General features: G+C 45.2%; 1 protein-coding gene across 1 annotated transcript; it reads right to left on the reverse strand.

Annotated features, from left to right (window-relative positions):
- Window positions 1-389: 389 nt before the first annotated feature.
- Window positions 390-11700, reverse strand: LOC307232987 (polyadenylate-binding protein 1A-like). The gene is made up of 14 exons (XM_080004201.1): window positions 10970-11700; window positions 8787-8980; window positions 7737-7852; window positions 7204-7343; window positions 6921-7015; window positions 4888-5025; window positions 4269-4364; window positions 3781-4147; window positions 3579-3689; window positions 3327-3454; window positions 2712-2796; window positions 1947-2077; window positions 1004-1100; window positions 390-771 (listed from the first exon to the last, which is right to left on the reverse strand). Exons 1-13 carry the CDS (start codon window positions 11160-11162, stop codon window positions 1011-1013), a joined length of 1884 nt encoding a protein of 627 aa, XP_079860327.1. The 5' UTR covers window positions 11163-11700; the 3' UTR covers window positions 390-771; window positions 1004-1010.
- Window positions 11701-12481: the final 781 nt, after the last annotated feature.

Raw genomic sequence — 12481 nt, forward strand, 5'->3', positions numbered from 1 at the left:
CCGTTTAGTAAATACCTGCTACAAACATCATAGAGCAAGACAACCAACATTTGGTTTGAAATATTGTAGAGTAAAAGTATAGAAGTATACTGAAGTCAGGTGTAAGGGTAAAAGTACTGCTATGACACCTCTGCGATAAGGGCAGTCAGAAAATAGATTGAGATCATATCGGGACGTGCTGTGGTTCTCAAGACATCACACGTTTTGTTTGCAGTCCTCAAAGTAGAAAATTAAACCCTTCTTTTAGTGGGAGGCCAAGTAAATCGTGTCCTGCTTTAACAAACTACAGTCCTGAAAAGTTTGATAAGACTGACACCGCCGTTTTATTATGAAAACGTATATAATGTTCCCATTCGCAGTTTTGTGAAATGACAGAAAATGAAAAGGTATTTTATAACGTTTTATTCAAGCAAGCAAAGGTCAAGGTTAATTGCACAACACTGTTATTCCTGCACTTCCATCACAACCCAACAGTCAATCTTTTAAAAGGGATAAAATATCATTGAAGGAATGCTTTAAATTCCAATGTAATTTTTTAAAACCCCCCAATCCTCAGACATTTTAAATTTTTCCATTTTTATGATTGTTTTTTTTGATAAATGATCAAGACCTAGCATCATCGTCTTCTAGGTCTGGCTGGAGTGTTGCTTTTTTATTTTTTTTCCGTGTTATATAACTTATTTTTGCTTTGTTTTGTGTATTTTCATTTTTTCCATTGTTTATTGTTTTCCCCCTCCCCATCGGTGAAGCTAGTCTCAAGGTTCCCTTTTCCTGTGAACAAAAAGCAAAAAGACAATAAACATTATGCAACCAGTGACACAGCGGGTGTATTCCTCCTCTCCCTCGCCCTCAAATGAACTCAAAAAAAAAAATAAAGGAAAATTAACAATCTGGACACTAAACATGAGAGGGGCCATGGCCCATGTCCCGCTCTAATTTAAACCATCCTTTCCCTCGATCAACACCAGAGAGCAGCTGGTTCGGGGGTTTGGGACTCCAGTACCTTGGGTTTAGACGCTTGGGACCCCAGAAGAGTTCGGTGTCTTCTGGGCGGCTTCCTTGGCTTGGTGGGCCTGAAGCACGGCCACCGCCTCATCCACCTGCGGCACAAAAAACATTTAATATGACACTGACGGACATGGGAATTCGCAATAAATAAATACATACAAAAAGGTATATCTGTAATAACAGTTTCAAACAAATCGTGGCATCTAGTTATTTCGATATCTGTATTTATACTTTGTGCCTTCTCCAACAAGGTCAGTCTTTACAAACAAAGAGTTGAGATCTGCGCTCAAGTTCTCCAACACAAATACAATAGTTATGAAGGCCACACTTGTTATTTGACTTAAACGTCAACCATAAATTGACCCAAATGCAGTCACTTCCCAGTTCATGTGCCTACAAGCCCAGTAAGCTAATTTAAGCGCTAGATGAAAACACCCCCCCCCCCCAACTTGGCTTTTAATGTAATTTTCTTCAAATTTTAATTTAGAGTGCAAGTTTCCAAATGTTTTTATTTTGCTTGCAGCGCATGCCGTATTGTTATGTATCCTTTAATATTAAACACCCAGCATTTTACCACAATATTTTAACTGTTTTTAATTTTACCATGTATATACATCTCCTGTATGAATAAAAAAACAAGTGTTGTTATAATATGGGAATTGACTCGTTATGCTTCTTTATCAGAGCTATATTGCCAATTTTGGGGAAGTGGCAGAGTTTGAGGCTCTATTGTAAAATAAAGTGGGCTTCATAATTTACCATTTCCCTTTATGCTACTTCTGAGTTTTGTATCTTGCATGTGCATCTGCATGTGCATCTATTTACTTTCTAGCGTTGTACATCAACTATAGACACATTTCTGCATTTACTCGACGATTTTAAAAGCGACATTTTTGATTTGGAGAAATGATAAAACGCAGTCTGAGGTGCAGCCTGACCTTGGAGCGGAGAGACTCTGGAGACTCCAGCATGTGGAGGAGCTCGGAGTTGTCGATCTCCAGCAGCATGCCGGTGATCTTTCCTGCCAGGCTGGGATGCATGTTCTGGATCAGGGGGAACAGACGTTCGCCTGGAGGAGGGAGCCAAAGAGAAGGTTCAGAGTCAGCGCCCCCAATCTGGGATGGCACCATCAAGTTCCATTTTGTAGGATGGATCTCAAAAGCCCAAGTGACCGATTTGTACATCTTACACTGGTTGTAGGGCAGGAAAAAGGTGAACAGGGGTAAACTGTCATTGATTTTGCAACTAGAGCCGTCAATTATTACATTACGGAATTATGATTAGAGTTATTTCGTTTTCACCTATACATTTACGGGGAATTTTAAACCAATGATAGAAATGCCAAAGCCAATAGATTGTAAATTTGGCTTATAGAATTATGTTCCAATGTTAATTGCCAATTAATGGCACTTCCTCATAAGTTGACATGTATTATTATTAAAGGATATATTTCATGCCACTATAGTGACAGATAAAAAAAATGGAAAAACAGACAAACCCCCTGCCCCTTTTTTCCCCCAAATTGCAATTATTTGTAATACAGTTGATAGAGGCAAATGACTGTAACAAAGGGAAAGAGCCATTCAAATGTTTTTTGTTTTTTTTTTGTTGTTTTTTTTAAAACAGCTGAGTGTGATGTTCTCAGGTGGAGGTTTACCACGTTTAAGGTTGTGTGTGTGTGTGTGTGGTGATAGAAAGCGTACCCAGCATCTGCTTCTGCTCCTGTGGTGGAGCGGCGGCCAGCATGGAGGCAGTCAGTGGCTCCTGGCCCTGCACGTGTACAGCAGGCTGGACGGCGGCAATGGGGGTTGGGGGGAGATGGAAACGTCAAAATACAGAAGAGTGTTCATGTTCTACATAAATAAAACTCTCCCACAATAGAAACTAGTCCTCAGCAGAGAACTGTGGGCTCCATGTAGAACATAATTTAGAAAGCCGTTATAAACCTGAACCAATTTGGTGTCCTCTGCATATCTACACATCTAGTGGAGATACTTCCAGCATGTATGCCTGGGTATGGGCCGGAGTGCTTTCCACTTAAGAAAGGGGACGGTAGCTCAGGCGGTAGAGCTGTTGGTCTAGTGATCTAAAGGTTGCTGGTTCAATCCCAGGCTCCTCCTGCTAGCATGCTGTAGTGTCCTTGAGCAAGACACTTAACTCCTAATTGCTCCTGATGGCTGTGTCCGTCGGTGTTTGAACAATTGTAAGTCGCTTTGGATAAAAGCGTCTGATAAATGACTAAATGTAAAATGTAATGTAAAATGTTAAGCATTAGCTACAACTTATATTTGAAATTGATTTACATTAACAACAAATACCTGCTGCATTGGGACTTGGGGCTGTGCGCTCATGTGCTGCTGGGGATTTCTGACCCCTGCAGCGTACTTGTACTGGGGGACCCCCCGCAGAGGAGGGGCAGCGGCCGGCCGGGGGCCCATGGTCTGAGCTGTGGTGGAGAGCAGGGAGGGGGGAGGGAGTTACTCGCTAGTAAAACAGACTGAATTTAAATATAAACGTATATAAACAGTAATATTTAAAAAACCCAATATGGCTACGGGGTGGCGACTGACCGACGCGCGGGGTGGACATCATGCGGGGAACCTGGGAGGGGGGCCGCATGGTGTTGAAGCTCTGAGGCCGCGGGGCCGACTGCCGCATGGCACCTGGGATGTTCTGGAAGTCTGGAGACAGGACACAGACGAGCCCCGTTGAGCTGGACTCCAGCAGCAAAAAGCTACAACACCGTAATGACACTGTAGTAACGCTACGTACGTTGTGGCCGAACGCCCTGTGCGGCCCACCGCGGGCTGGGGCGGAGCTGGGCCATCTGCCCAGCGGCGGGGTAGTACGCGGCGCGGTTCGGGGCCTGGGGGATGGCAGCCATGAAGTATCCGGAGGGAGGTGCGGGCTGGTAGGGGTTGATGACCGGGTTTGGGACGCTGCGCACGCTGGCCATGCGCTGCATGTACTGGTTGGTCAGGTGGGCCTGGCGCTCTTCTTTGCGCTGGGCCAGCGCCACGTACAGCGGCTTGGTGGCCACGATGCGGCCGTTCATCTCCGTCACCGCCTTGGTGGCTTCCTCCGGAGACGAGAAGCATACGAAGCCGAAGCCTTTGCTGCGCCCGCCCTCCATCATCACCTGAGGAGGAAACAAAACCGATGAGGAAAGCGTGAAGGAAGGGAAGGCGAGCCGGACCCCCGAAAAGGTTGAAGGTTACAGGCCAACGCTAAAACGGCCAGGTTGTGGATTTGCCGTCTACCTTGGCGCTGGTTATGGTGCCGAACGGCGTGAACTCTTTGCGCAGGCGCTCATCGTCGAGCCCATCATCCAGATTCTTCACATAGAGGTTAACACCCTGAGTAAACATGGAGGCAAGGACAACATTCAAGTACACATATTTATTTTACGAGGAGGACAAACAACGGAAATAGATAATCAACAATTGTCAATTTAAAGTTCATTTTGTCCGCAGAACACATGTCCCCAGCATCCACGGTGAAAATACGGGGCACAAGAACTACAGTCACTGTGGCAGCCATTTTGGCCGGTACAACCTACTGACGAGGTAGCACCGAATTTGACAAAGCTGCAGACCTTCCAACATTCTTCAAACAGGGCCAAAAATCTTCTCAAATGTAAGGCGGTGATAATACTTTGACATTAAGATTCTGAATCATTGATCATTTTTTTTTTTTTTTTTTTTTTTTTTTTAATGCGCTACATCAGAAAGCACAGAAAATAACCAAGAACTTAACATTGACATAATATACGTTACAGCCAGCCATTTAGAACTGGTACATCATTGATTCTTTTTACTTATTAGCTCATCTACTGTGCCACCGTGGTGAGATATGCCACCGGGAAAAGTTAAAACAGACCTGGTAGCGTGTCATGCGATCGTGCTTCATCTGCTCAAACTTGCGCTTGAGTTCGGTCTGTCGCTCCATTTTTTTCTGTGCGCGGCCCACGTAGATCAGCTTGCCGTTAAACTCCTTCCCATTCATCTCATCCACTGCCTAAAGGGAGAAAAAAAAAACAACAACCTGGATTACCGGTGAGGTTCCAATGACAAAACTAGACCAGGGCCGCTATTCATCAAACGTCTAAGAATCACTCCCGGGAAATTTGACTAGGAGTCAGAATATTCCTACCTCAGAGTAGGACGTAAAAGTTGATTATGAAGCTTCCATCAAGGGAAAAAATAAATAAAACATTTAGGACGTCACGCTGACATGTGTAGCTCATTCACACATGCCAGCTTCTCTGACTGACTCACGTTCCACACGCCCTTGGCACTGCTCGGTTTCTCCCTTTGTCACTTCCCTCTTATGAGCAGGTTATGCTTGTCTGTGCACTGTCCGTTGCAGCATCCCCAGAGACCACATGGGGCAGTACAGGGAAAAAACCGTGTGGAGCAGAAAGTAGTAAACGAAGAACACTAAACAGCATCGGAGCTTGTTTATGCAGAGGAGGAATTGATGTTCATGGCGGTGAAACAGACAAAAGCGCCAAAAAGGGGCTGGAGACAGGAGAGGAGGGTTGAAGTTGTGTCCGGCTCAGCGTTTTATTACAGAGGAAGTTACTAAACTATGGAACGGAGTCATAATGTCTAATTACTCTCCCTCATTGCAAGATTCTCTGGAATCGCACATGAATAACAAATAAAAAATAAAAAAATTAGTTTTATTTGTAAACTGAACTTTACAACGACCCTGTTAGTTTACAATAAAAACCACCAAACCTGAATGAGGTGTTTGCGCCAAAAAGTTATTTTCTCTGCACAGATTTGGGCTCCATCCTGTGCCATGAAAGCCTGAGCAGGGCCACCCGCCTCTCGGTGTGCAGATTCCAGCCATTGTTGTGGTCTGGGCCGGTGGATTTGTACATTACGTTTGAAATTTGTCAAAAGATGAGAATTACTGGGCAGTTGGGAACTGTGTCCTACTCTGAGACACTCTATAAATGTGGGCGCAGGTCCTTCCTTGACATGGTCATGAGGAATGTCTTTGGAAACAGCTCTCATAAGACTAGATCTTATTTTCCACATATTTACCGGTTTGTACTGACATTCTCTTTTTTTATTTGATAATTAAACAGTCAATTTACTTCCATATTTTTGTCTGTAGAACATACTTTTATCCCGGTGTCCACTCCGACAGAACATTGGGCACAAGAACTACAGTCACTGTGGCAGCCATTTTGGCCGGTACAACCTACTGAGGAGGTAGCACCGAATTTGACAAAGCTGCAGACCTTCCAACATTCTTCAAACGGCCACAAGTCTTTGATTATGAAGAGTGGTTATAATACTCTAAAGAGATCAGAAAGTACAGAAATAAAATGATAGCTTGAAATTTGTAATTCCCTGGAAATAAAAATCTGTCATATGGCACATTTACCGGGGTTTGCACTGATGCTAATTTTTGAATTAGGAAATTAGCAGATTTGAGTGTTTCATTGCTTGATTTACTTGCATAAATTATTCCTCGGATTTAAGGAACAGAGCCGTAATTAGGTCATCTCAAGCATATATTTTTTGCATCGTCTAGTGGTGGCACTCCCTGTTGCAATAACTCACCCATATTCTATTTTTTTTTTTTAACAAATACCTGAAGTTCCCACAAAAGTTCATAACTTAAAACCATACGGCTCTTCGATGACACATCTGAATGTGAAGGAGAAAAACCGTCCACCTCAAACTTTTTTAAGTTATATGGTTACCATGGTGTTTCCAACTTTCCATAACCAACTACATCCCCGTTGAACCCTCTAAAATCTAGTGAGCTGAGTGACATCAGCTGGAGGCCTCCTTGAAATAAGGACCAATCCGTAATAATACATGACCAGAGATGACATCATGCCCCTGGCCACGGTAGCAGAGTCAACTAGAATGACAACCCTCATCTCTCACCATCTGAGCATCTTCGTGCCTCGCGAAGCTGACGAACCCGAAGCCGCGGGACTTCCCGCTGTCGTCGGTCATGACGCGAATACTCATGGAGTTGCCTGGAAAAGGGGAATCGGTCAGATTTTTGTAAAACTTGGGTCAAACGTTATATTCTAACAGTTCTCAGAGTTTGTCAAAAACATGAAGACATTTTTCCAAAAAGTAAAACACATTTTGGTTCATTGTCCTCCATGCAGCAAAGGGTGTTTATTTTGGTCCCTACAAGATGCCTTTGCGTGGAACTAACCGTATTTACTGAAGACTTCCCTCAGCTTCTCGTCGTCCATGTCGTCACCAAAGTTCTTGATGTAAACGTTTGTAAACTCCTTGGCTCGGGCGCCCAGCTCAGCCTCGCGCTCTTTGCGAGATTTGAAACGACCCACAAATCTACAATAGGACGGGACAATTAATGAGTGCAATTTCGCTTCAATATGCACAATTTCTAGATGTCCAAATGTAAATCTAAATTGTTTGGAAACCATTTTGAATTATCAAAACCTAATTATACTACAGTACACAGTACACTAAAGTGCTTAAGAACTTGAATCAAGTTCTCGAGAAAAAAACTACAATGTTAACTTAAATAGTAATTTTTAAAGTGAAATTACGGGACAGACTGCCAAAAGTGAAAAGTTTCAAAAGATTAATCTAGTACAGAATTATTCAATTTATAGTTTGAGGGAATGTGAAGTTCAATCGTTAAACATTGCCCCAATGTACATGTTATTACATAACAATTCAAAGGCGAAGGTTATATTACTAGTTAGTGCACACACTTACACTTTTCGGTCATTGAGCAACATGCCATTCATTTTTTCAATGGCTCGTTCTGCTGCTTCTTGCGTTTCAAAGTGCACAAAGCCGTAGCCTTTAGAGCCATTCTCGTCACAAACCACCTTAAAGAGAGGAGACGCGTGCAGAATATACCTGTAAGCCTCACACTCATGCAAAACCAAGGCAGTAAAACTCTATAAAAACATTTCTCATGAAAAGGTCTCCAAGAAATCATTCTATAACATGCCAAAACATTAATTCATTCTTCAGGATTGTGTTGATATAGGGCTTAATAAATATCAATAAATGATATTTATTGTCATTTTGCAGGACACAATCTACTTCAATAAAGGCAACAATGCACCTACATTAAAAAAGGCTACTAATGTGCACCCATTTCTCTTTTTCTATGGTTAATTCTTTTCTGAATCCATTAAAATCTCAACCATTTTCATGTTATGCCGTTTATTGAACTTTTTTCCCCGATGTAAAGCACTTTGCCTGCTTAGGGGTGCCCAAGTTTTAATAAGGTTGCAACTACTACATTGCGCTTCACGCACTTTTACCCTAAATAAATGAAATCTGTCAGAATTGTAGCTGACCTCACCATCACTGAGCACAAGGAGGGACAACCTGTGTAGTATGACATACAAAATGCAACAAACATTCAAAATGCAACACCAAAGGGACACAGACCAGGGAAGGGGGAACCTCTGGCCCGTCTGCTGATTACAGCCCTCCAGTGGCCGTCTCGTGTTTCGCTCAGTGTTTCGTTACAGCCTATACGCCCCCACATTTTGAAATACTATGTTGTACGATATTTCACAGCAATTCCCCAAACAAAGTGATGAAATGAGTTACATCATTTTGTTTCATGGTATTCAAACGATCCAATTGGCTATGATAGATCAGTACATAAGTGTTACATGTGAACATGTTGGTTCATAGTAGTTTATGTAATTATTAATCTGAGCCAAAACGGTAAAAAGGTTCCCCACCTTGCCCTAGAACAACAATTGCTTTAGCCAGGAAAGAATTGGCCCATGGCCCCTATACCTTGCAGGATAAGATATTTCCGAAGGCAGAGAAGGTATCGTAGAGGGCCTTGTTGTCAATAGACTTGTCAAGGTTCTTGATGAAAATGTTTCCCACGCCGCTCTTCCTTAGCGAGGGGTCACGCTGGGACCACATGATGCGAACCGGCCGCCCCTTGATCACGTCAAAGTTCATGGTGTCCAGTGCACGCTCGGCTGGAAGAGGAGACGGACAACAGTCAGTGTTATTTCTTAAATTACCAGCCAACCTGGCATTTGTGGGCGGCCAAAATACATTGTCTTAAATCCCATTAGAGACTTTTAATTCACGCTTGCTTACAGAGAAAACACCAACGCCGCATAAAACCCCTAAATTAACGCATATACATAGGCATATACACACTTTGCCAACGTAACGCTGAGGTCAATTGATCTTTTTGTAGTTCGGTTTTTCCTCAAGTAAAAAAAAATCTCAATTTCAATAACAATGTATGCTCATATGTACTGTATATGTGTGACAAATAAACATCTTCAAACAATATAGAACATTTATACACACCTAAAATTCAATGTAAGGACATTCTCAATGGTAAAGGTATTGGGGTCTGTGTAATAGTGACCTACACGTAATTTAACCATAAATGGCACGCCAAGTTTAGTCAGAAAGTCTGTTAACACAGCCGACTACAGCTCATTTGTAAGTCGAAAGAATGTTTGTGGGGAGCTACCAAATTGTCCCGTGAAAGCATAATAGAGAGTCGCGCGCCTGCAAATGTAATCTTGAGTCGACACGCCAAGCCACACCCAAGGCAGAGACACAAATGCAGACCTGTGCTGCGATCGCTGGGACGCACGCAGGCCTTGTTGGGGAGAGGCATTAGGCCGCCGTTTTCAACCACCACTGAAGTTTACATTAACCGTGGGTCATTTTCCATTGACCATTCCATGGCTGGACAAAATGTCTGCTGTGAAAACGGTCCATGAAAGATGTGGCACTCAGCACAGCTGCAGACAACACATTAACAGCCATTTGACATCTATATTCAGTGGTGGAGCTCTGGCGTTTACGTTCTGACCTGAGTGCAGTGCTGCATTTTGGAATGGGCTACCGGAAGTGTGCTACAAATGCTGCATTCCCGTGAAGTTGGAACTGGGAAAAACCCAAGATCCTACTTGGAAAAGTGCAGTGGAGCGGCACTTATCAAGTCTGCAGAGATTACAGACCTGATGTCACACAGTGTTAGTTACATGTGCTGCAGCACAGAGCACGCCCAAGTAGGAAAATAAAGAGTGTGGCAAAGAAATGCAGCTGTAGGACACGGAAGGCACCATCATGTGGCGTCTATGACCGCCTGCACCCACACACAGCCCGAGCCGATCCCTCAGGTCCTTCTACCAGGGTCTTCCCAAGTGTCCCTGGGACATTTCTTAAGACTTGTGCTTTCCAGGTGGCAGCGTCTAAGCTCTGGAATAGTCTCCAGATGACTCTACCCAGTCTCTAAACTCTGCGGAGCCCTTTAAAAAGCCATTAAACCCCATCTGTTCAGAGAGGCCTTTAGGTGGGTGCTTGTGTTGTAACTCCTGTTTCCCCCTTGTGGTTCTGTTCTCGTCTTTGATTGTACATATTCCATTGTGAGGCGCCTTGTGACTGGCGTCTGAACGGCGCGACGCCGTATAAAGTAAACTTTGCTGTGTGACGTCACGAGTCCGCGCGATAGGAGGCCGCTTTATGACGTCAGAAAAAAAAGGCACGTGCGCACACGAGCGCTGGCCCCGTGGTGCGTGGTACGACACACCCCACGGGGCCAGCGCTCGTATAAACTTCCGCCAGGAACGGCAGAGTGCTAATTGTTTAGCCACGGATCTCGGAATGAACGTGTTTATCTTATAAACAAAGATCCTCCGATGTCAAATACTGGTTTCGGGTTGTGGGGGGTTGATTTTAGAATCCGCGTTGGTGACTTTCGGGAGGCACCGGGAACACAAGTACGACGGAAACATACATCTCACACCAGCGGCTCAAACCCTGATTTTCCGAGTGCCACGAAACGCAGCACAACGTCACGAAACGCGGAGGGGTGGGGAGGGGGGTGGTGTTCACGTGGGGAGAACGACAATATGTCGGACGCAATCACGTGGGGGCGGCGGCGACAGCCATTGCTAACGGCAACTTTTTAGTCCCGGCGTGCGGGGGGGGGCACTCACCGTCGGGCGGCTGCTGGAAGTTCACGTAGGCGTAGCCGAGGGACCTCCGGGTGATCATGTCCCGACACACCCGGATGGAGAGGATGGCGCCGGCGGGGCTGAACTTCTCGTAGAGCATGGCCTCCGTGACGTCCTGGTGCAGGTCCCCCACGTACAGGGAGGCCATGGGGTAACTGGGAGCACTGGGGTTCATGCTGGCTGCCGGCTGACCGGGGAAACAATGCCGGGGCGACGATTCCCAGGGCGGAGTCTTTCTACGCGCGCGGACCGCTAGTAACCGTAGTAACCGTTGCCGTGGCAGCAGGTATATTCGAAACGGAATTCGGAAGGTGACGACGTGCGCGCGTCGAGGGTTCGAGGGGACGCTCCGCTCCGGATCCCGAATCCGCCGGCTGAATAACTCAAACGTCCGCGTTCGCCGGGCGACGGGACGGGAGGAGCACCCCGCTGGGCGGCCGGCGTCGATTGGGAAATATGTCGGCTTCCTGTCCGGGTCTTCCACGAGCCTCCAGCTTCACCGGGTTTCGGTCTTTTTTTTTTTGTTGTTGTTTTTTTTTTGTTGTTTGTTTTTCCTTTTGTTGTTTTGGTGGTGGGGGCGGGGGAGTTACAAAAAAAAAAAAGATTTTTTAAGCGTTTTTAATGTTTTAGATATTTTTTTGTATTTTTTTTTTTTTTTTTAATAGAACGCGCGCCGAGCGGGCAGGAGCACACAGCACGAGCAGCCGGGGGTTGAGGGGGCCGGCACGAGGCGCCGGCGGGTCCTTATATACCGCCGGTGACGTCACGGGAATGCGCCACTCGTCTCTCGGGACGGGGGGGGGCGGGACCCCGAGGGGGGCGTGGCCACAGCGACACGTCCGCTCGAACTCAAGACGACGACGACGACGACGACGTTGATGGCGAACACGGGAAAAAAAACAAACAAAAAAAAAAAAAACCCCGAAAAGCCTACACCCCAAGAGGGAACCCTTGTGATACACCGTCAGCGGAGGGCAGCGGCTATTTTCCAACTAAGTGGCCGCCGCCGCCGTTGTTGTCGTCGTCGTGTTCTTTTAGGCCAGTCGACACGCACGCAGGCGGGAGTCGGGACAGAAACAAAACCCAGAGCAGATCGGAAAGAACGCGGAGCCGCTCAGCGCGATCACGGCTGACGGCTCTTCACTTTCGCCCTCCACACACGTCCGGTGGTTCCGACCACACGAAAATAACCCCGTGCTTTCTGCTCGCCACTGTTTTTGAAACTGTTTTTTGGAATTCATACCAATCATTTCTGTCAAACCAGTCTGAATATAAGTCCGAGATTGTTCATTCTATTGTCTAAAAGACAGGAACATACACACACACACACACACACATATATATATATATATATATATATATATATACACACACACACACACACACACACACACACACCTCACAAAAAGTTAGGGCTATTTGTCTTTCGGGTGAAATTTCAGGATGAACCTAAAATGCACTATAACCTTGACAGGTGAACTTAATTTGACCTTC

Source organism: Zeus faber (genome assembly GCF_960531495.2).
Source record: "Zeus faber genome assembly, chromosome: 1".
Taxonomy (NCBI): Eukaryota; Metazoa; Chordata; class Actinopteri; order Zeiformes; family Zeidae; genus Zeus; species Zeus faber.